This window comes from Manacus vitellinus, unplaced genomic scaffold (assembly GCF_001715985.3).
Source record: "Manacus vitellinus isolate BGI_N305 unplaced genomic scaffold, ASM171598v3 scaffold_14_pilon, whole genome shotgun sequence".
In the NCBI taxonomy this organism is placed as follows: domain Eukaryota; kingdom Metazoa; phylum Chordata; class Aves; order Passeriformes; family Pipridae; genus Manacus; species Manacus vitellinus.
The window spans coordinates 12126054-12151139 of NW_021939063.1; the positions used below are offsets into that span (position 1 = coordinate 12126054).

Sequence of the window (25086 nt, forward strand, 5' to 3'; positions counted from 1 at the left end):
TTTGGCTGTGAGTGTATAAGAAGGTAAATTAAGTGGTAGTTGCGTTATTAGTCTCCAGGTATATATAGACAAATAATTATGGAAATGCCTAATGGTTGTGCTGAGGACAACTGCACTATCCTCCCTGTAAATAGAGGGATTATTTTAGTAGTGAAAAGGCTGTCTTAATCCGAAGAGAGGTAACCTCAGCATCCAAATGAGTATGTCTTGCCTAGTGTCTCCAAACCTTTTGAGTCGAAGCTGGAATTCTGCCTGAAAACTAAAAATATTTGCTGATAAACAGAGCTGTTGTGATACGTGTGTATGAGGTTTTTGTATGTAAACTGAGAACACATGACAGAACAAAGTCCTCCCAACTGTAAGCAAGCTGTTCTTTGTTTGACACTTGCCAATATGGAAGCCTTAAAGCTTTCAGCACTTGCCACTGGCTGGCTAGCTCTGGCCTGTGCCTAACACTTTGTATATCCGTGTGGGAACTGTGGCTAGGGGAAGTGGAGAGTTCTCTTTTTAGGGGAGTGGTACATAACCAGCTATGCCATGGTATTTGGCTGGCTATGACTTGAAGGCTCTGGTGGTACCAGTATTGTGTGATGGGAGCTGTATCCTGGCTGTGCTTCCAGTAGAGCCGGGCTGCTTTAGTCAACATACTCTGCTCTCTCAGGAGCTGAATTTGAGGTTAAAGTGGGTGGAGTCATTTGAATATTCCCTGTTAAATAATCAGGGCTCTCTTGCTGTACTTACTCAGGAAGAACAAGTATACTTGTCTCTCCCCCTCCCCCTTGTGACTCCCAACAGCTGACTGAACACATGACTGGCCCTCCATGCACTAATGAGTGGACCCACCATGCCTGGCCGGAGTCCTCAGAATTAGAGCAGCTCTAAGACTGTTACTTTCAATCACTGCCTTATTTTTTTTCTCCTTTGTGTCGCTGTTAATACTTTACTTCTGGTGTAGAAAAGCTGTGAGATGGGGTTAATCTGACCCCTCAGTAAGGAAAACTTTTAAAATCCAGTAGCGGTTTCTTGCTCTCCCAGGCTGCGGTGAGAAGTATAACTGATAAGATGCACAGCAGTAGCTATGTTTAACTTTCTTCTTCCCTGTGATATCATGCAGTGGTCCCTGTCCTCAAATACCCTAATGACAGTTCAGCACAGAATCACAGAATGTCCTGAGTTAGAAGAGTCTCACAAGGATCATCAAGTCCAGTTCTTAGTCCTGTACAGGACAACCCTAGCAATCCCACCACGTGCCTGAGAGTGTTGTCCAAACACTTCTTGAGCTCTGGTAGCCTTGGTGCTCTGACCATTTTCCTGAGGAGCGTGTTCCAGTGCCCAGTCACCCTCTGGGGGAAGAACCTTTTCCCAGTATCCAACTTAAGCCCCCCGATACAGCTTCATGCTCTTCCCTCAGGTTCTGTCACTGGTCACCAGGGAGAAGAGATGGAGAACGTGGCACCCCAAGAGTTGTACCTTGAAGGTGCCAAGCTAAGAATTTAAATAACTGTGTAGCAGACACTGCACTACAGCCATCCTGACCCTCCTGCTAAAGCCAGGGAATCAAACTCTTTGAGTAGCACAGACATGTTACGACACTGAATCCTTAACTGAAAGTGGAAAATGTACAAGCTCTGCTCTGAAGTGACCTGGGAATATAGTGCTTTGTTTGGTTTACTACCCAAAATAAGTGCTTGAGGGCAGGAGGGTTCTCAGATTCAATTTCTGCAGCACCTTCTTAAAGCTCCTGTTGTAAGACTCTTGTGTTGGAAGGTCGTGTGAATTACCTGTTGGAGCAAATCTCTGGCAAAGCTTGTCCTTGAGGAAACATGACAATTACAATCAATCCATCTGTGCAAAACTATAAATAACTCTGTCTCTAACATGTATGGGATTTTGGTCTGACTTCTATGTGAAAATGAGACTAGTTTATGCAGAACTTAACATTTGGCTGTAAACAAAATTGCCTATACTTGATTAGGGTGTGTTTTTTAAATGCTGCATCGTGAGACTGCCTGGCAAACCCTAGGTTGAGAATAAGAGCTATGAAATAGGATGCTTGGATGTTTGCATTCTCTAAAACTGGTGGCTGATATGGGCTCACATGTACTTACTGGTGCCTGTCCCTGTTGTTATAATACAGCAATTTCTTCAGTAACTGAAGTAAATTGGGCATTTGATAAACAACTACAGAACCCTCACCTTGTGTGCTGCAATGTTCCATTATGTCTTCTGGACTTCTCAGCTGTGACCTGACCTACTCTTAAGCCCTTGTTACTAGGGCCTGATGGACCTATGAATTTCTTGCAGAGCTGTAGTGTAGTTTAAAGCTTGTTGCCTCAACAGAAGGTAGTCCAGATAAGACTTCACCTAGATGCTGAACTTGGCTGGGCACAAGCTGCCTGGGTGCTGCTTGTCTGACAGCAATCTTGCGTCCTTCAGATACTAGAGTGCTTCATACTTGCACAGCATTGTCTTGATAATTGCAGTTTAATTGCCTGATGAGTTAGAGTTGAGTTGGCTTCCCCCTGCAGCTTCCTAAAACGATCCTTTGTAGTTGCTGTATAACAGTCTGCCTTCGGAAGTAGTTGTGAGAGGAGATTGTGAGGATAAAAGGGTCACACTCTGCAGCAACAATCCAAACGGGAGCTGTGCATCTCAGAACTGAATTAGGTGTGGATAATTAATCGAATGACAATAGTTAATATACCATGTTCTGTTCTGCAGTTACTGGCTCTGTTGAAGATCCTATTTCTCTTTAAATGCACCTTGAATAAAACTTGCGAATGAATGCCCAAGGTCAGTGACTGCACATGTGCTGCTCAGAAATAGCAGGTGGTGAAGGGATACCCCTCTGTCACATGGCTGGTCTCTGCCTTCCAGCGTGCTTGTTGCTTTTGCTCTCTGTTCGAGGGGATGCAGCTCCCGAGCCCAGCGTGGTGCTGCATTTTCTGCTCGGTGGAGATCTGCCGTGGTGATGTCATTGTTGCTGTGAGCGCTGTTCCTGCGAGGCTGCTCCTCCTCTCCGGTGCCAGCAACCAGCGCTCCCGTCCGTTGGGGAAGCTTTGTCAACACTGCTGTTGCTATCTCATGGTCAGTGACCCTGGTGAGGGAAGCAAGCTCATCAAGGCCACTGGAGCGTGTTGATTTGCAGCTGATCTCGAATAGCCTTGACTTCTGCTGGGAAACCTGTTATTGAGGCCATGGCTGTCTTCACAGGGCAGTGAAACTTCAGGAGGGGTGCACTGCCTTTGAGATGGGATTGAAGCGTAAGCTTGTGGAACAAATTCCTATTTGTATAATTTAAAGGTGCTGATGTAGTGAGTGATTTGCTCATGCCTCTCCACAGCCATTTAAAATGCCAGCTTAAGGTGACTAATTGTGTGTAACTGTACTTGCAGGAGTTTCAAGCAGGAATTGCTAAATGAAATCAAGTAGATCCTTTTAATGTCAATTAAAAAACCCTTGTATTTTTTGGAGTCTGTTTTGTGCCACTTCATACTGTAACTTTGGTCAGTTGACAGACAGGCTGGACCAGTGAAGTTTGGTGGACAGAAGTGAAGGCCAGCAGCTGGAGCTGCCTGTGGAGCCAACCTGCCCGGAGTACCTGGACCTTGGTTTCTGGGGCTACCAGTTTATCTAACAAATCTGTGCTGAGGCCTTGATCTCTTTCCAGCTGGAAGCAGAATCCTCTTGAAAGTAACCTGCTTAGTGCTTGTCTCCCTCAAGTGGGCTGAGTCACTCAGCTCCCAGACATGGATAATGATATCTGGAGTCCAAACTGACACAGTGGTGCCAGTGTCTCAGGCATGAGCAGTGAGATGGTTCTGAGGCATGTCTAGGCCTGACCTCTCCCTCTGTCTAACAAGAAGATGCCATTTACCATCAGAGCTGTCTTAATCTTGCCATGCAAGTGGGGTTTTTATTGGCCCTTTGTGGAGCTTCATCAAGAGAATAGCTGAAGTGATAAAGCATTCATGCAGGATCTGTGCAGGAGGTATGAGGGTATGAAGTATGAGTGTGAAACTGAGTATCCACAGTAGGAATTCCTTGTTAGGCACTGACTCAGCTGTCATGGCAAGCTACCTGTTAAGACTCTCATCCTGGGACTGGTACTGAAATACTTGTCCATCCTGCTCTGCAGACTGTATTAGCATAGTAAGAGGTGTTGAGTGTGTGTAGGATCAAGAGTTCTGCTTGCAGATCAAGGTGTAGTTCTTAGATTACAGCCTGTCCCTAGAGGAAGCTTCCTCTCTAGAAGATTCATTACTGAGAACAGGACCTTCTGGAAGGAGGAGTAAGGTTTTTGCCATTAGTGTTGATCTTGTACTTCCCTACGTCTGCTTGTCTGGCAGTAGGATCTCCCATCAGTATTTGTCCTTTCTATTAAGCTTCTCATGCTGCAAGAGAGACAACATTCACTCTTGGATCTGAATGTCAGGTGTAAGTTACAGGGTCTGGAAGGCCTCCCGAGGGCCGTTGTTTGACTTGGTCAAAGTCTCCTTCCAGTCACTTGTTTCCTTCCAGGCCTCTAGGAACTGTGGCAGCTAACAGCCAGGAGTGGATAACCAGGGATTGTTTACCACTGCCAAGGTCCAAGACCTGTGCTTTGCTTACCACTGCAAGAGTTATCTAACACCTCCTATTTATGTTTCTGAAACCGAAAGCATGACAAGAATGTGTGAAAACTTAGGAGGCTGTAGTCAAAACTAGAAATTAATCTGAGCACTTGAAAAATACTGTCAGATACGGTAAAGATCTAACAACTCAACTGTTTCTGAGTGGCGTGGCTGACTTGCAATATTGTGAATTCGATAGTCTTATCTTCTGGAAATGAAGATTAAAAGCCAGCTGCCCTGGCACTGTGCTTGGTTTACAGAAAGCAACGGGGGAATTGTCAGTGGGGACGTGAGAACCGTGCTGGGCCCTTGGTATTCATGTCGGGGTTACTGAAACTGTTGGGTGGCTCTGTGCCAAAAGGCTGACAGACAGGACTGTATAAACTGGGCTGTATGAGCACTGTAGCTCTGCTCCAGTTTAAGATTTGTCCTGCTGATGGGAAAGCTGTCCACCAAGGAGGCTGTTCTGGTAGAGGCAAAGCAACATGGAAGCTGTGCTGGTGTAGTGCAGTGCTTTGCGTAGGCAAGGCCCTTAGTCAAGACACATGGCTTGTTGCCTAGTGTCTCCCAGCAGCCAGCAATGTGCTCTACTCTCCTCCCACATCCTGAGATTGTCTCCCCCAGGGCAGAATAGGGGAAGTTGAGCTTGCTCTGATAAAGGGGGAGGGGTGTTAAAGCAAGCATGCCTGTTCTTGTAACAACTTGATCCTTGGGGAAAATCTGCTGGGAACTACCTGAAAGCCTGCAGGATTTACAGGGGAACTGGGAAGATAGGGGCACAGCAATATTGATCCTTGAATGACATGACTTTGAGCCTCCAGGAGAAGGGTAGCTGAAGATCTTGAGATGCTTGCTATCAGTCTGGGCTCTGTACGTCTGCCCATTCCTGGGAGGAAGATATCCTGTGGAGTAAGGGTCCTTTAGGTGCTGGAGGAACTGGTGGACTAAAACTTCGTGACTGGAAACATCCATCTTTCAGTGAAGCTTGTGGATGTGGCTTTCTCACAGAGCTGTCTTCCTGTAAGCTGAAGGCTGCTGCTTCAGCCGGTCTGGCTTTCTCTCTGGGAGTCCTGGTCTTCTTACTGTGTGGCATTGAGTCCAAGAGGAACTTCCTGCACTCCTGTCCTGCTGCAGCTGCAGTCTCCCAATACCTGCTGCACCTGTGGAGATGGTGATCATCTTCAGGTTCCTGAGAAGCAAAGTGTTCCACCTAGAGTGACTGCCCAGCATAGCTGGCTACATCCCTGGGGACATTTTCTGCACTCCCTTCCCTCCCTCCCTTTGCCTCAGGGCATTTATCACCTGGGAGATCCTACATGTGCTTCTGTGATCTTAGGCTAAGCGGAGTCTGGGTGAAGTAGTGTTCCTGTAGACAGCAAGAAATTACCTCCAGACCTTTCCCAGTGCTCCTAAGTGCACTGGTGGTTTGACTGAACACAGAGAAACATCTGCCATGGTACTGTAAGGAAATGCATCTTCATACTTGTTTTGCTCTGACTTTCAAACCACATAGCCAGATCAACCTGATACCTCCTCAAGAGAACATGGCTGTTGTGATACCTAAATCAGTAGAGATCAGCTTTTGGCACCAGGGACTGGGGCTAGTCCTACATAGTTTGGACTCTTCTAGGGTAGAGTCACAATTCATTATGGTAGCAAGAAACTTGTTTAGTTCCACAGCTAATATTTAAATATTGTGCAGGCATAAAACAACTCTGATCTGGAGAAATGCCAGGAGGTGTAACAGGGTTGTGAATCAGTGAGGCTTGGACTGAAGAGCTTGGCTTTGAGAACTTGGGCTTTGAGCCTGACTGATCATACGCATCAGTGCCTCTGAGGAATGCAGTGCTCTCCAAATCTCAGCCCTGAGGGAGCCGTAGCTGAGCTGAGACCTCGGGCAGGGCAGACCCCTTCTCATGTGCAAGTCCTGTGATTCCACTGCAGACATGGCTCCTGCTGGTGGCATTGCTTCTGCCTTCCCTGTGTCACCTGGACTCCTTGGCAAGCTGGCCATTGGCATGTCCTCTCCAGTGAGCTCCAAGTCCTTGTCCACATCAGGGATGTATGATAGAGCCTTCAGCTGGGTGTTGAGGGTATGTTTGGGGCAAGCTAAAACCTTACTGCCACTGAAAGGAGCATCTTACCCAGCACTGGCTCTGGAGCTTCCTTGGTTGCACCAAGAGGCTATTCTGCTCAAAACTGTTCCAAAGTTTCTGCTTCCCAGCTGGATTTCCTGCGTATTTCCCCAAGATGCATGTTGCCCCATCACTCTCTTTAGCACTGAGCTGTTTTAAGAGCATGTTATCCATGAACAGCAGCAGAATGAGTAGGCTTGGTGTCATCTCCACCTGGGAGCTGCCTCACAGACCACGTCAGTTGGCTTTTAGCACCGTGTCACACCAGTTTGGTGCTCATTTTGAAGCAGACAATGAGCAGAACTTGAAGCCATGTGGCTGAGCTACAGCTGGTGACTGCCGCTGCTGCTGGTTCCTGAGCTTTGTTTGGTTCTAGAGCAGCTTCTCCAGCACTAGAGGCTGTAACTTCACCCTCAAAATGAGTTGGAAACTTACTGCAGACAGCTGTAGTCTAAAAAACCAATTCCTCTGGGACAGTGAAACATGTTTTAAGATTCTGTTTTGATCTGAGCTAGTGTGTTAGCAGGCATCTAAAGCTCTAGGCTGTTCTTCAAGCAAGTGAAGCTTTTGGTTTAGGACTCTCAGATGGGAGTGGGATATACTGGACAGCATACCTGCACCTGACAGCTTGCAATATAATGTTTTACACAAGGTATCAAAAATTAATTTGTAGCTGATGCTCCCAGCTCCCTGAACAGAGGTAATTTCTGCCTCACAGGGCTGGCTGGGAAAGGTACCAACTGGACAGAAGCCTGCTCTTGGTGGAGCTGCAGTCAGGAGCAGGCAGCTGAGCTGCTCCTCCTGAGCAGGGAACGATGAGCTGTGCTTGAGCTCTTGGCTGGGTACCAGCAGGACGGAATATGTTGGTTAGAACAGCATCATAAATGTGTGGGGAGGAAGGAGGTGGAAGTTTTGAGATGCTACTGATACAGCAGCAGCTAGAGTGTACCCTTTGGTGAAGCTGTCACAGGAATATCTTGCCAGCTGCTTTTGGTGTGGGCTTCACTGGAGCTGACTGCTGCTCTGTGGTACATCAGCAAGGCCTGGGGGCACCTCTGAAGCACCTCTGAGTGTATGGACTGTAGGAGCCCATTGCCCTAAAAAACAACCCATTTACAGAGAGCAGTCCTTGCAAGTTGTCAACCCGAATGACAAGATGTTCTTAATTTCCTTTTTAGCCAGCATGTGTCCCCACTAAGTGTGAGGCTTTCCTCAATGGATTCTTCCAGTGAGCTGGGGAAGCTGAGCTACTTCTAGACCTGTCATGGAAGAGGAAGAGAGTACTGTCCTGCTTGTGCTGCCCCTGTCAATGCAAGATTCATCCTGCTGTTATAAATTCTGTGCTTCTGTAGTAGTCCTTGGTGTGAGGATGCTGGGCATGTGCTCCACTTATAGAGCACTCGAGTGTGGTAAGGAAAATATGCAGGCTCTGTAGCAGTCAAAAAAAATAATTCAAAGGCAGCCTTATTTCTAGCTTCTTCCTCGAAGGCAGCTTGACACCTCTTAAGCCATGTTGATATGAGATAATAGGCCCTGCTGATTGACCTCTGGCTAATGCTGAGCTTCTGCCCAACTGAAAAGACAGGACTTCTGCCCTGCTCCTGGGCTGTTGTGTCACTCTCGGGAGAGTGCAAGCCAGATGTTGAAGGTTCATAATCTAATGGTCTCAAGTATTTGTGTTGAACTGCTCATGCTGTTACTTGTAGCTTTGTGTACTTGTGTTACTTGTAGTAGACACAATGTCTTTGTAACCAGCTAGTAGGAAACAAGATGATGTTGTTAAATTGTAATTGGTAAAGCTGTTCAGCCCCACCTTGGGCTCCTGTTCCAGTTCGAGATTGAGGCTTCAGTTCAAAGGATGTCTGGACCACTTGGACACTATAACCAGGAACTGTGATCCTGGTCAACTAATGGCAATCACAGACTATCTGCCTTTCTTCAGGATGAGGCCTTGCATTTTCAGAGTAGCTGAATTGGAGCAAATTCCTGTGTCTACTCAAAGCCTTAACTAAACCATGGCAGGGTACAGTGTGACCATAGGGCAAGTGATGTGTGCCAGGCTGTTGGTGTGCTTGATCATCTAAGAACAGGATAAGCATTCAGTGACCATCTTATTTCAGTGGCTGAAGATCTAAGCAGAAATAACCCCTTGAGGTCCCAAACATGCTAGGGAACTTGCTGCTTCTGAGAGGGAACTGGTTCAATCTGACTGAGCTGGTCCTGAATAATTTTTCCAGCTTTGGTTTCCTTGAAGAAATGCAGAACCCTTGCGAGGGGGGGGGAGGGAGGGATTAAAAATAGTTCTCTGGTGTAGTACAGAGACATACTGCTCTGCAGCCTCCCCCATGCAAGAGAACAGTGAGTAGAGGTGCTGTTTCTGTGTCAAAAGTGCACTTAGCTGCATTTTAGGGCACTTTTTCTGCTTTTCAGGGCAGAAGGTTCTTCCAGTATTCGGGTTTGCCTGTCTTCTGCTCAGTCTGGTCACTGTGGTGAGCCCACTGTCATGTGTGCCCTAATGGAGACCTGATCTATCCAGATCGCCTTGTCCATGGTGGGTGTTTTAGCTGAAGGTCCTGTGATACAGTGGAGAAGTGAATGCTCTGCTTATCAGCCACAGCACCCAGAACTGGCCTGCAGTGCTTCAGCTTCAAATAGGCCTTTTTGTGGAACACCTGCTTACTCTTGTGCTGTCTACTGGGTCAGGGGAGCAGCAGTAGGTGCCTCACTGTTTAGCTCTGCTTAATCCTTGCTCACCCACTGCTTTGTGCCTTCTTGGCACGGTGTTGAATATTCCTGGCAGAGGACACAAGGCAAGAGGTGCAGTCCAACAGCCTCGCTTCAGCATTCAGCTGGCTTCTAGTGGAAGGTGCAGATGGCAACCTGATAGATGTAGGACCAGAGAATTCCTGGTCAAACATCCCAGTTCTTCCAATCTCTTTAAATATGTTAGGATTGTGACTTGAACTGAGAAGTGTATGCTGCTGCTTAGGAAGCTCCATGGAGGTAAGATTCCCCCCAAGGCTGAATGATTTCTAAAACTGTGCATGAGCAACCTACAGTGTTCCTCCTGCAAGGCCTACTTCTGTTAAAGGGTAGCTAATCTAAGGTCTGGTCAATGCAAGCTCCTACTGTTCTTTGCTTGTACCAGCCTGATTAATATTAAAATGCCTGCATTGTGACTTGACACGTGTAAAAATCTCCAAGGAATCCTTAACCATCCATTTCTGCTTTGAGTTAAAGCAGCTGTCTTAATATAGCAAGTAAAAGGACAGTTGCAATGTACTCTGAAGAAACAAGGGAAACCTAATTAGACTTGGCATAGGCTTTATTTGCTCTTGTATCTGTGATGCTGTAGCACTATGAAGCTTCATAGGACAGTTTTTTTGGCTCTTCCTTTCGGATCAGGTAAGACAGTGACACTTGCAGGTCAGGTGTTATAGGTTCTCCCTTGCTGCTCCTGCAGGTGAGCCTTACAAAGGTCATAACAGAACTGCAGAAAAGAGTGTGCTGTACCAGCTTAATTTCATGAGGGTCAGCATATTATTAATGGCTTGTTTGCTTAGAGGATCGGCATCAAAAGTCAAGTGGAAGGACTCCTCTCCTGTACTGGAGACAGCTGTGTCATTCCTTTGGCACCAGTTAGGCCAGGAGGAGGAATGGTGCTGACTGGTCTCCTGGCTGATGTGAAGTGTCTGGTGTCTCCTGAGCAGAGCTAGCTGGGTGTGCTGCTGGCAGGCTGTGGTCTGAGCAGTCATGCAGGTGATCTCGCTGCAGGAGACTTCACACAGTGTAAAACACAACTGATGTCTTGGATCAATCTTAACAAACAGGTTTTTCTTCATGGTACCTCTGAAAAAGGAAGTGTTTGTTCAGAAATGCTCCTGGGACTGGATGAGAGTCCCGTGTGAGCTCACACACTGCCCTCTGAAGGGCGTGTGTGCCTCTGACAGGGTGCTGCTCCAGAATAATTATATCAAATACCATAAAGACAGACAAGCTGCATTATATAGTGCAAAATAGTCTTAGTGCTGAGTCAGTGGGATCCCAACTCAACTCAAGCCAAGCTCCTTCTTTGTAGGAACATGGGGGAAACCCTGCACAGCCAACATCTCAGCTTACCTCAGTAAATTACCTCAGTAATTTAGTGTTTCTTGCAGGTATGACTGGAGAAACTCCTCATCTGAACTAACTGCTCCTTCAGGTATTCAAACCTGCTTCTTCTGTGAGCTAAAACTGTCTTCTTCTTGGTCTTCCATAGCTGATTTCGTACTACAAGGTTGATCAGAAATGAGATCTGTGTAGCTTAGAGCATGTATGTGGGCTCCATTTCTAGGACACAGGCAGTAGTGACTAATGCCATGTAATGTGAGAAACAGCCTGTGTTAACAAGAGAATATCATAAATTGCCTCTGACTTGATGTGAGCAAATCTGAGTACTGAACCTGGCTCAAGGTTTGTTGGTTGCACCTTATTCTATTGACACAGCAACTGTAACCAGGATTGACTGAGGTATTTATGAGCTTACTTAAACTGTAATGTGTGGAAACGTTCTCTGCCACAAAGATGTGTTTGCTGTTGACTTAGTATGAGCTGAAGTCATCTAAGTCTTTTGTATCATGTTAAGACTGTAGTAAGACTTCAATGACAGGACTTTCAGAGAGCACTGGTATCTTGCACTTAGAGTACCTCAGTTTGTTAAAAACACTTGTGTCTGTAAGCAAACATTGGAGGAGACATATCCTGTCCTTGGAGTGGTTTGACCCTTTAGGTTGCTTCGTAAGAAATCCTTGTTAAGGTAAGGAGGATGTCTTCAATCCATCTAGACTGAGGACCTCACTAGGACCAGTCAGACGTCTGTTCAGCACAAACAGACAAACAGCTGCTTTGAATCTGCTGTTGGAGACCTGCTCAGCCACACAGAGCATGGTGAGGATGAGGGAACTAGCAGAGATGCTGCTGTAAAGAGCAGCTCGATACTGCTTACACTTAGAGGGGTTTCCTTCTATAGGAAGGCTCCAGGAGCTCAAACACTGGTACTTTCTCCAGGACCTGGAGATGTGTTCTCTTCTTGTATTAGATCTTTTTATACCTTCAATGAGAAGATTAATAAGAGGGCTTGGCCCATCAACTGGCTGAGTTTCAAGGCAGCATCAGCCAAGCCTCGTAGAACAGGGGTGTAAAACTGGGCAATGTCCACTGCTGGCCCCTGATGGGGCTGGAATTCCTCACTGTCATATGGCCCAAACCAAATACCAAGCTGAGGCAGCTCCTTCTGTGCTCTGGCTCACATCCGTTGCATCACCTGGATGGAAGCTGTGTCTCACCTGACCGGTGCTGGTGAGGCAGTGACAGCCCTTCACTGCTGGGCAGCCCATCAGCTATGACAGGGAGGCAGAGTCAGCTCTGACTCAGACAGACTTCCTATGTCTGCAGGTGGCTACTCAGCTGAGTTGCTTCCAAGGTAATGAGTCTTGACAGAGCAGTTTTCCCTCCCTTCTTAGTGGGACTTCAGGCTGTGTTGAACTTGGGTGATAAGCATCCAGTGAGATTTAGTGTTGCAATTTAGGGCTCTGCAAATCTCTCCCTAAGCAAGAGAACTAATGCTAGCTGGTCCAAAGCTGCTTTGACTACCAGGAGGCAGTGAGCTGCAGCAGCCAGTGGCAAGTGATACTGAAAACACTCCAAGGAAAATAGAAGCAGTGCCCAGGAGCATGCTGGGTTCTGGCACAGGCACTTCAGGGTGAGTTGTTTTCCTCTATCCTGAGGAAATCAGGTGACTCGCACTGGACCTGAACCTATACAGATGTTTTTCATGACAGTTCAGTGTACACAGCTGTCTTTAGGCTGCTTCAAAGCTCTGCTCACTCCTTGCTCCACCTGGGCTGATTGTGCTGCAGAAGTCTCTGGCTTGGCTGGCGCAAATGTCACTTGTGTTATGTGCTTTGCAGACACGGGAGGCGCAGGCTGCTTGAAGGAGCTTCTGTGGTCTGTTCTCCTTGTGGCTGTAGGGGAGACAAGACACAGAGTGTGGATCTTGGCAAGAGCAGAAGGAGGACTAAATGTTGGTGTTGTTGACAACTTTCAGCTGATTCTGTCTTGGCTTGTATTGCTGGGCTGCCAGTTGGATCAGTGAGCAATGCAATCCCTTGGAAAAGAGAGGTGTTTACACTTGGAGAAACTATCCTGTATGGACTCTCTGGTATCTGTTAACACCCATCTAAGGGTAGCATGAGCCCTGTGGGTGACCTGTCACTGCTACTCCCTCAACTGCCCCTTGCTGTTATGTCCTGAGCAGTGTTTCCCATCTAGATATATTACCAGATGCATGAGTGCTACAAGGATGTCATGAGGTTATGCAGGGAGAAAACCAAAAGTGCAAAAACCCAACTAGAACTTAATCTGGCTACTACTGTACAAGACAATAAAAAGTGTTTCTGTACATTAGCAACAAAAGGACAGCTAAGGGGAATCCCCATACTTTATTAGATGTGGAGAGCAACAGTGACAAAGGGTGAGGAAAAGCCTGCTGTATGTCTTAGACATCTTGAATCTTGGGATCAGTTTTGGGCCACTCACTGCAAATCACGCATTGAGGTGCTGGGGGCTGTCCAGAGAAGGGCAACAGAGCTGGGGAAGGGGCTGGAGCACAGATTTGACAAGGAGCACCTGAGGGAATTGAGGTTGTTTAGTCTAGAGAAAAGGAGGCTCAGGGGGGACCTTATGGCTCTACTACTCCTTGAAAAGAGATTGTAGCCGGGTGGGAGTCGATCTCTTCTTCCAGTTAACAAGTGACAGGACAAGAGGAAATGTTGCCTCATGTTGCTCCAGGGGAGATTTAGATTGGACATGAGGGAAAATTTCTTCACCAAAAGCACTGTCAAGCACTGAAACAGGCTGTCCAGGGCAGTGGTGGAATTACTGTTCCTGGAGGTGCTTAAAAGCTCTGTAGATGTGGCACTGAGGGACATGGGTTAGTGGTGGCTTGACAGTGCTGGGTTAATGGTTGGGGTTAATGATCTTAGAGGTCTTTTCCAACCTAAATGATTCTGTGACTGTGAGGTGAGTGCAGTCCAACAAGGTGTAGTTGTAAGTGCACCACTGCTACAGTGGCTGCAGGAGCGCTCCTTCTGCAACTTTCATGGATAGCAGAAGCTAAACCAGTTCATGTCTTTTAACCCTCAAAGCTTGAGATGATTAAGATATTTTTCAAGTGGACTGCATCTAGTAAGAGGCTTTTACAGCTTGGAGCATGTTACCTCCTGTAATAGTGGGCTGAAGTGGGTGCAGTTCCTCAGCAGATTAGACTGTTGTGTATCCCAGGAAGCACATAGGACCCAGCTGCTTAGAAGACACAAATTCCTTGTTGTAGAAGTGAAGGCTTCCTTAGCTGTGAAAGTCAGGAATAGCTCCCGAAGAGTTTTATGTGGAGGAGTTGTGTGGTGCAGTGAATGTGGTGTAGCAGGATGGGAATTTTAGGGTAACCAAGTCCCCACGTAAGGGCTCAGTACCTGAAGCCTGTTGTCAAGGGTCTTTGAAGTCAAATAACACATCTATCAGCATCTTCTGGCTCCTCTGGGAAAGCCAAGGAGTCCTTGTGTTGTGGACCAGGTCACCACCAAACCAGGGTCTGTGATCTGATCAAGCCTGAGCACCTAAGAGTGGTTTGTCCCACCCTCTTCCTACTGGTGTGGAGTAGGAAAGGTGTGCTCAGCCACTAATGGCAAGACATGGAACTTGCTCTCACTGTGCTAAAGCATACTCAGAAGTGTATTCAGGCCTGCTGCAGCTGATGTACTTGTAGCTGCTTCAGTGCCCTGAAGGAGACCTGGGAGCAAGTAAGTGTGGAACTCTGGAGCTCAGTTCTCTTGCTAATTGGACAGACCGTTAGTGGCCTGTTTGGAGCCACCTGCCTGTAAAGTGGACTGGAATCATGGCAGGGTACAACTGAACAAACAGCTCATCTCACAGAGCAGTAGGCAGAATGTTGAGGCTTGTCACTGTAACCTTGTCCTTCCATGGAAGGTGGGGTGGCAGCAGTCAGCTTTGTGTGCCCACAGCAAAGCCATGGAGTCTGGTGGCAGTTTGCTTTGTAATTCACCTGTTCAACTGGCCTGTGTGGCTGTTGCAGCTGCTTAACCACAGCATGTCATTGGGATTCAGTACTTTCACAAAGCACAGCTGCTAGACAGAGCTGTCATACTTTTTTCTTATATTTTTGCTGGGAAACTACTCAACAACATAAAAATGTGTGAGTGTGGCATTAGACATGTCTGCTTACATCTCACTTCCTGGCCTGTGTAAGAATTAGCCTGTGTAAGGAGCTGGTATGATTTATTGCACTGCCTCCTGCAAGGCAAGGGAGATGACCTGGGCTAGTTTATCCACCAAATGGCCTGGAAATAGGATCCAGAAAGATCTTGGTACTGTAAAGGACAAGTGCTTGGCTCATCTACCTCTTGGTATTAAATTGCCCCTACTGGTCTGACATGGCCCTACCTGTGAACTGGGCAGACACCTGGTTAGTGTAGCCTTGAATTGGAGTCTGGTTTCAGGAGTGCTGGGTCCTGCCTGTCGCTGGCTCCTTGCTGGGAGTCAGGTTTCTCAGACTTCAAACTCGCTGCTTTCTTCTTTGAGGAATATCATGCTAACGGTTGCTGATGGAATTGTTCTTCCTTTCTAGTGTGAAAGATGACTTCTAGGAAGAAAGTGTTACTGAAAGTCATCATCCTTGGAGACTCTGGGTAAGTGGAGGAGCCTTTAAGCTGCTAATCTGTATCTGGCTAGAGCAGTGCTCTTGACTAGTGGCAACCTGGATGCACTGTAAGAAACCAGCAGTGCAGGGAGGAGAGATTTTACAGCCTCAGATAGCTGTGTTACCTTACAGGTTTAAGAACTCTTTACTATCCTCTGTCCTGAATGTGTCCCTGCAGTTTAATTTCTTGAAGTCCTGCCACAATATTAAATGGGGAAAATGTGATGGACCAACCACTCCAGTAGCAGAGCTTAATAGCATTTCTGCAGGAACATGTGCTGTTGGAATGAGTATTTCACTTAACTGAAAAAAAAATATCACTAGTAAGCAATCTTAGGTGGCTTCCTAAAATTCTACCTCTGTCAGAGACACGGTCTATACTGAACCATCTGCTTTGCTTCCCTGGTCTGGCTGGAGTCTGCCCCTTGGAGGGCTTTGCTCTGTGCTGTCAGCAAGGAGCCTGCTCTGCTGTCACAGGTTACTTGCTGTGCAGGCTGTAACTTGATTCCTATGACATAAGGCTTATTTATACCACTGTGCCCAGCAAGCTGTTGTTCAGGGAGTGTTTCTCAGCCACAGAGAGGGCATGTGAGCCTCTTAAACTGGCTCTCTGGGGAGGATCTCCACCTCTGGGTGTCTAGCAGATGTGTGTGTGAGATCTGAGATTGTTCCTCCACCTCCTTCTGCAGAGCTGAAGATACTGTTTCTGATGGGTTTCTCAGAGGCACAGTCTTCCAAAATTGCCTTCATGGTTATAATGTGATGCCTGCTCCTTGCCAAGGGATCAGATTAGTGGCGGGGAAACGAGGTTTCTCAAGATGTAATCCGTTGTATCCTTTGGTAGCTAATGCTCTTACTCAGCATGGTGGCCCAGCATCAATTGGTGTGAACCCTTCTTGCAGCAGTGGGTGTGTTTTCCCTGGTTGAAAGGCCAGGAGGCTGTGGAAAGCAAAGGGCACTGGGATGTTCTGTTGAGGGTGGTTAATTCAAACGTTGTTGTAGAAACAGCCTACCAAGTCTATTTTTTTTGTATTTGTGTGTGTGTTTCTGTACAGGGTGGGAAAGACATCACTCATGAACCAGTATGTGAACAAGAAATTCAGTAACCAGTACAAGGCTACGATAGGCGCAGACTTCCTGACAAAAGAGGTGATGGTGGATGACAGGCTAGTGACAATGCAGGTAAGGAGGGACCCTGCTCCCTGCTGCAAGGGGTGCCTGGCTGCCTAGACCCCACTTGTGTGGAAGCATCTGCTCTGGTGTAGTCCAGACTGTGTAGGACTCAGTGTACTGTGTGTGGACCTCGTTTGCACTGAACTTTCCTTGGCCATAGGTGCTTCTGGGCTTCTCTAATAATTTGTGCATGGGCTGAACAAGAGAGGGCAAAGATTAGTTTGGGCTCAGCTAAGATCAGCTTTGCCAGGCCCAGTTTAAAAAGCAGGGTTCGATACTGTAATCTAGATCTTGCTAGAAAGATTTACTTCCCTGGTGTTTAAGAACTGGAAAGGCTGGGAAAGGACTTCTAAGTCAAGTCAACTGTTTGTGTTGCCCCAAGTCCTGTGGGTGTAGTGTTAACCTGCCAGCCTGCTTATGTCTCTGGTTAGGTGAAGCTTTCATCTCTCCATGGTGAGACTGCAAGGCAGCAAAAGCCCTGTTGGAGCCCAGGTGCACCCAAGCACTGCAGGCAGGTCACCTGCTCACCCTAATACCCAAGTCCTGCTTGCCCAGAACAAGGATATATCCCTGGCTGAGGCTGAACACTAAAAGGGTCAACTATCTTTAGAAGGTGTTTCTGGCTCTTAATGGTTAGTGCCTACAGAAATTCCCAAGCCTTAAGTTGCTGCTGGCTGGGGACAGTATGTGCCTGGTGGGGAGTTTTGGAATTAATGTCCTAATTGTGGACTGACTGTCAGAGTAGAGCTGGCTTATCTGCCCTCTCTTTTGCTCCAGATATGGGATACAGCAGGCCAAGAGCGGTTTCAGTCTCTGGGAGTTGCCTTCTACAGGGGAGCAGACTGCTGTGTGCTGGTGTTTGATGTCACGGCCCCCAACACATTCAAAACCCTAGACAGCTGGAGGGACGAATTCCTCATTCAGGCCAGTCCAAGGGATCCTGAGAACTTTCCTTTTGTTGTGCTGGGAAACAAGATTGACCTAGAAAACAGACAAGTGAGTACTGGGACTTAACTAACCTCCTCTTAAGAAATCGCTGAAGTGGGAGACCTTGTGGGAACGTGGGAGGGCTCTCTGGGAAGCAGGAGTGGGAGGTGCCTGATTGTGGCTCAGATGTTGTCTGCTACTGGAGAAGGGTTTCTCCTGCCTGGAGAGGTCAGACCCCTGGGCACAGCATGCTCCTGCCCACTGGTGGAAGGATTGCAGCAGCTTCCTGGGGAGATGCAAGGAGAGGAGCTGCTTCTCCCCCGCCACATGTGCTGAGAAGCTCTTATAGGAGAAAGCCAGTGCTCTGTGGGTGCTGGATCAGGCTGTGCCCTGTGGTCTCATCTCCCTCAGCCACAGTGCTCCTTGCCCTGGGGCTGGGTGTGTCTGGTGGTGGGCACTGGTCTCCTGTGTTCTGTATCAGGCTTTGAGGTCAGAGCTGCTCAGGTTGGATATGAGGGGTCTCTGCCCTTGTCCTGGAAATAAAACCCCTTCCTGTGCAGCAGAAGGTGGTGATGCTGCTCTCTGTCCACCCAGGTCACCACAAAACGGGCGCAAGCCTGGTGCTACAGTAAAAACAACATCCCCTACTTTGAAACCAGTGCCAAGGAGGCCATTAACGTGGAACAAGCTTTCCAGACGATTGCACGAAATGCACTTAAACAGGTAGGGAGAGAGCCGGTGGGTGGCCCTGCGCTGGTCCTGCCTGCAGAGCTCGCCTGCCGTGGGCAGCCTGGGGCTCATCCTTAGCCTTTCCCTTCCAAGAACAGCTCCTTGCATGCTCGGAGCTGCCTGCAGAGCTGTGGCACTGACTCCTCCTTCTTTCCCACCAGGAAACCGAAGTGGAGCTTTACAATGAATTCCCCGAACCCATCAAACTAGACAAGACTGACCGAGCAAAGGCTTCCGCGGAGAGCTGCAGCTGCTGAGGGGAGAGGGAGGGGTTGAGCACAGTCCTTCACAAACGAATATCACACTTAGGCCTTCAAACACACAGCCCCTCTTCTGTGTTTAAAATGAAATTTAAAAAAAAAAAATTGCATCTCCAGCTGCCAAAATCCACCCATCTCCCATGAGCGTCTGAGTCCTGCACTTCAGAGCTCACGTTCCCACACCATCCACATCACACACTTCATGGTAACAGACCTTTCTCTTAGTTTAAAATGGAAACTCTTATGTATGTTTGGAACTGAATCTAATTCTGGGTGTCCAATGGAGAGAAACTGTTTACAGGTAATCTGTGTAACAAGTTACATACATTTTTAACTGTCTCGTGTTTTCCCCTGTGAAGGCTGCAACTGGAAAGGCTGATTACCCATAGTTCATTGCAAGCTCAGCACTCAGTCCGACTAGGTTGAGTTTTGTATGTATCTCTGTTAATGCTTGTTACTTTTAACTAATCAGATCTTTTTACAGTATCCATGTATTATGTAATGCTTCTTTAGGAAAAATCTTATAGTACATGTTAATATATGCAACCAATTAAAAATGTATAAATTAGTGTAAAATTCCTGAATTACATGTTCAAGTACTGAAACACAGGTTGTGTAGAAAGTGAGGAGGACACTTGTGACCTGCAGTGTGCTAGCAACACAGAGTCCAGATAGAGGCAGTATTCTGTACAGTAGAGATGAACTATGTAAGCCTTCTTGTTTTGAGGCCAAAAAGGCTTCATCTTCTGGAAAAATCTGTCTGGCTTCCTTGTATCTAAATTCTCAGATTCACATAACAGCATTGATATGCACACTGGATTATTGGATTTAAAATTAAATACAGCTATGAAATGACCTCATTTGTTCACCTCCCCTACTGCTTAACTCCTAACATCCTGGAGCGAGCGTGAGGAGCCAGAGCTGAGGTGTCCCTGTGGCTCTTTGTGCTGTGGAAGGAGCTCCTCTCCTACCTGGGGTGTGGTAGCTGTTTCTTGATGAATGACCTGGACTATGAATCTTCCCTTTCTTCTTACTGACTGCTAATCTGGATTTTTGGTATGGAAAAACTTGGCAATCTAGTCCCTTTCCTCTCTTCCTTTCTTCCTGGTATTTGTTCTTGCGTTTGTAGCTTGCTTAAATGGAGCCCTTCTACCTGTTTTCCAGAGGTCTACATTCTAGTACGTAGGCTGAGCTCTTATGTAAAGAGACAAACATGATGCCAATAAACTTAACAAGAACAAACCTTCTTGTTTACTCCTGTTTCTGACTCTCTTTTTTTCCTTCACTAACATGCTTGCTTTCCTCTGTCTCTAGTTGCCATTTGTAGCCAGCCAGTGCCTGCTAATTGAAGGATATTTGTGCTTCTTACTATAAAGTTTGTACTTTTCAGGTTGGTTTTTGTGAGTGGGGTGAGCTGGCCCTGCTTGCTTGGTTGGCTGGGGAACTAGGAGGGGGTTACCCCTCTGCTTCTCTGGAAGCTGCTTGCAGGGCCAGGAATGGTGCTGGATCAGATCCCTCCTCCATGAGCACAGTCCTTCAGCCCTGTCTCAAGTACATGAAAGCCTCTGTAGAAGGGGGGCAAGGAGGGCAGTGCTGTAAAAGCTCTTGCTGCCCTCCTCTGGGAGGGGGTAGTGAGAAGAGCAGGCTAAGCCCTTCCAGCTCAGCAGCCAAGGCTGTCCTGGGGTACCTTGGAGTGTACCCTCCCAGGCCCTTCCTTGGTTAAGCCTTTAATTTCTCCAGGCTGGGCATGACCCTCTGCTTGCACTCATGAATGCTGAGCTGAGTCCTGTACCCAGAGGAAGATGGAAAACAAAGTTTAGAGAAATGAGGGCAGTTATTTCAAGAGCCTTCTAACAGTCTTTGTGCTCCATATCCTATTTTATGGCTTTGTCCTATAACGCTTTTCTCACTTGACTGGGCTTTTGCTGTCCACATCAATTTCGAATAACTCTGTGATTGCAACATGGCCTAGTGGGACTCTTCTGTCTGCTTCTTTTGAAAGACTTGGACCTTCTGCTCATCTCCATTTAAAGCAGTGCTCTGCACTTGTTTTCTCTGGATACAGTTCTAATGTGGAGAAGGTCAAGCTGGGGGAGGGGGAGCAATAACCATGAAGTTTTGGGCAAAGGGAATAGTCTGAACTCTTCACCTACCTCTGCCTGCTTTAGCCTTGGGTGGTGGAGCCGAGGCTGAACCCCTAAGAGACCCTGTGTTTAATGCCTTTCCAATCAAATAAACTAGCACTGACCCAAGGCAAAGGAGAGTCCTCCAGAGGAGGTAGGACAGCTATGGAGCTCCTTGCCACAGGATGTTACAGATTCTAAATGAGAGGGGAGGATTCCGTTTGCCACCTACAGATCAATGTTTTTGCAGGTGGGAATACACACAAGTGTACAAAAAACAGTGCATGAGGCAAGTACTGTGGGAATTGGTCCCCTGCTGTTACACTCAGGGCTGATGGTGTCACAGATGGGGACTCATGTTCCTGCAAGAATTGCTCGTCATCACTGTGGTCTGGAGAATCCTGGGACTGGAGAAGCTGGCTGGACAGTGTCCCTGCAGGGTAACAATGCACTTAAAACCACTCCCTGCATCAATGGGGTCTCGTGGCTTTTACTTCTCTGCTGACCTTTTTGCCTGAGGAGTTGCTGGTGCAATGACCACGTGTGCAAGGGTGACTTGCTGCTGGGTGAATCCCAGAGGAAACCTGGCCCTGGAGGAGGCTGAGCTGTTCACTGGTTCATGGAAGCAGCTCAGCTCGAGGGCAGGAGGGAGAGACCAAAAGAAGGAGCTTGGCTGGGTGAGGGTTGGTTCCCCAGTCCACACCAAGTGCAACAGGCAAAGCTACACCCAGCCCTGAGCCTGCAGGGTGGGGGAAGCCGTGCGGGGTCACGGCAGGGCAGGTGCCGAGTCTGGCGGCTGCGGCCGCTCTGCCAAGGGGCTGGAGCCGTTGGGGAGACAGCTGTGTTTTGTGAGATGCTGGTGCAAATATGAAAGCTGGGGAATCCCACAACCACATCTGTGCTGCAGGGGCTGCGTGGGGGGAGCAGCGTCAAAGGAATTAAAGGCCAACTGCCGTCGCTGGCACGTGGGAAGCAGCACGGAGACGCCGACCTGCGAGGCCTGGGGCGGGAAAGCTCAGTGCGTGCCTTGGCAGTGCCACCAGGCTGGGCTTTGGGGCTGGACATGTCCTGTGCTGCAGCCTGCCCTGACCCTACAGCAGGAGCCCTCTTGCCGCAGCCACTGCGGGCAGGCAAGGTGCCAGCCCCATCCCCGCACACCTGGAGCCCCAAAGAGCTGACACCACACCAGCCTGCCCTGCCCCAACACCCAGGTGTGCAGGGACCCCTGCCTGGCACACACCCCGGGGTGCTCGGAGGGAAGCGTGTGGTATAAACACAAAAACACGTTCAGCATTCTGTGGGTACACAAAATGTTTTTAGCTAAACACCGGCACGTACGAGGTTTGCATTCTCAGAACACACACAGGCAGGAGTATGTGTATGAATTCATTTATCAGGACACGTCTTCTGTGAGCTGGAGAGCAAAACAGCAAGGAAGTGCAAACAAGACAGCACACAGAGAGTTGTGTATGTGTGTGTGTCTATTGCTGTATTACACAGACACGTCTCCCAAGGCTCAGAGACAGAGCACAAGTGAGCTTGGTTACAGTTTTCCATTTATGAGACACACGTGGTTGCAGCCTGACCCATGTACATACAGCAGCATAAAGTATTTCTTCCTTCATATACCTATATATTCAGAGAACGAGAAAAAATTATCTCACACAGACATATGGCTATCTTCATATCTATTTTATTTATATTTTTATATAAAAACATTTAAATATTAATTATATAGATATATAATTATTTATATATTTATATAATTATTTATATATATATATATACTATATATATATATATATATATATGCATATGCAATATGTATTTTCTATCACCCCCTATATGGAGAGACAGAGATGATCATACACAGACACATTTTAAATTATTTTATATGCTTTGTGTGTGTGCATGTGTGCTTTTTCTCTTTGTCTGCACACATTTTTCTTCCACATGCTTATGTGTGTGTGTTTTATATATATTTAGATTTTTTTAATATAGTTATGTATTATTTCTATATTTCTGTCTGGTTTATGTAGAAAAGGGTTGTTTACATGCAGGTGTAGTTTAGCTATTTTTGTAGTTCTTTGAGAAAGAGGAGGGGGAGGGAGGTGGGGAAAGAAAATAAAAGAAAATGCAGACTCATAAATAAATATTTAAATAAATTAGATGTAGAGGTGGATATGGGGGTACTTGTGTGTGAGTTGGGAGAGGGGAATGACTGGCTCCCTTGTGCTTGCTTTCCATATACACACATACAGGTAGTCAGAATATATGCCAAGATCAATACATGAACACACACACATATAATCATAGAATCAGCCGGGTTGGAAAAGACCTCCGAGATCATCACGTCCAACCCTTGATCCAACACTGCTGTGGTTACCAGACCATGGCACTGATGCCACATCCAGTCTCATCTTAAAAATCTCCAGGGATGGAGAATTTTCTGGGCAGCCCATTCCAATGGTTGATTATTCTTTCTGTAAAAAATTTCTTCCTAATAATACCTGGGATACATAAATGTGTGTGTATATATATATATGTGTATATATATATATATATGTATGTATACTCTCTCTCTGTGTGGACATACATATGTTGCTCTGTAGGGAGCAAATGAGAGTTTTTCTCACGCACACAATACCACCTCTATAGATGCATACACATGTATACAGAGAGACTTCACACATAATGCATATAAATAAATAAAATTAGTGTGCTGCTTACACAAACACAAACAAACACTGTTCTCTCTTCATATATACATATATATATCTACATACTGAGCTGTTTTCACACACATGACAGTCCTTTCTTTTACTATATGGATACATATATATACATATATATATATTCTTTAGAGAGTTGTTCTCATACATGTAATTCTCTCACTAAATTATAGATGGTGTTCACACACACAGTTCTCATGCTATACACACATATATACACACATATGCAGGGGTGTACATGTATACAGAGAGCTGTTCACACATAATTTGCTCACTGCATGTATATTTATTACATTTAATTAGGGAGAGAGAGCTGTTCACATGCAGATTCTCTTGTGAGATATATAAATATATACACACACATGTCTGTATCCAGAGAGAGCTGTTCTCTCACACACAAGTTACCCCCCTTTCCATATGCATATATACATATACACACACACACACATGCCTATATACCATAGGTATATATGTGTGCATGTGTATATATACAGATATATATACGTATGAGAGCAATTCATACACACAAACACAGTTTCCATCACTCTCCCTCCCCCCTCCCCCTGTGTATATTCTCTGGGATGCATAAATATATGCATATATAAGTACATATGTTGAAATAGTCTCTCTCTGTATGTGTATGCATAAGTAGAGATAGTAAGAGCCATTCTCACAGACACACTACTCTCTCTTGCCTTATATATGAATATTTATATGCATATATACATATATACACAGAGACATTGTCCATGCACAGTTCTCACTCTCTATCCATATCTACATATGTACAAATGTACATATATGCACATATAATTAAAGCACACACTGTTTACAGAGAAACACTATTCTCTCTCCATTCTATGCATACATAGGTATATACTCAGTGAGCTCTTTTCACACATGATACTCTTCTCTCTTTCTATATGAATACATATATATGCATATAAACACACATATATATATGCTCTACATATAGAAAGCCTACTTTTCTCTCTCTCACACACACACTTCTTACAGATATAGAAAGCTGTTAACACTCACAATTCTCTTCTTATATATACACATAGATATACAATATATACATAACTATATGTATATATTTATACACATACATATATACAGAGACAGCTGTTTACTCACACAATTACACAATTATTTATTGCTTTACATAGACACACACATACACTTTGTATATGTATATACATATATACATATATATACTTAGGTATAGGGGGGATGAGGTAGCAGGTCTCTCACTCTTCCCCCACTCTGCATATATATATATATATGTGTGTGTATAGATGTATGTGTCTGTATGCACACTGAAAGAGCTGTTCAGGGAACTGTTTTCATACACACAACACTTTTGGATGTGTATATGCACACATATATATGCATATATATACAGAGAGAGAGACTGTTCACAAGCACACAAACATAATTCTCTCTATATATATGAGTACACACACACATATATAGGCATTATATTCTTTGAGAGTTCAGTTCACACCCCCACCACTACACCCCTCCTTTCTCAGTCTCTGTCTATATGTAAATACATGTACATACATACACAGGGAGAGTGAGGGATTTTCACACTTTCTCCCCTCCCCTTCTCTCTGCACCCCCCCAGTGTATAAAT

General features: G+C 46.2%; 1 protein-coding gene across 2 annotated transcripts; it reads left to right on the forward strand.

Annotated features, from left to right (window-relative positions):
• Nucleotides 1-19843, forward strand: RAB7A (RAB7A, member RAS oncogene family). Of its 2 annotated transcripts, none has more exons than XM_029958226.1 (6): nt 1-23; nt 15429-15489; nt 16556-16682; nt 17451-17669; nt 18195-18323; nt 18491-19843. In XM_029958226.1, the coding sequence occupies exons 2-6, from the start codon at nt 15437-15439 to the stop codon at nt 18584-18586; spliced, it is 624 nt and encodes a 207-aa protein (XP_029814086.1). In that variant the 5' UTR covers nt 1-23; nt 15429-15436; the 3' UTR covers nt 18587-19843. The 2 variants fall into 2 exon arrangements, with proteins under 2 accessions (XP_029814086.1, XP_029814085.1); XM_029958225.1 differs by lacking the exon at nt 1-23 and adding an exon at nt 2934-3087.
• The last annotated feature ends 5243 nt before the right edge of the window (nt 19844-25086 follow it).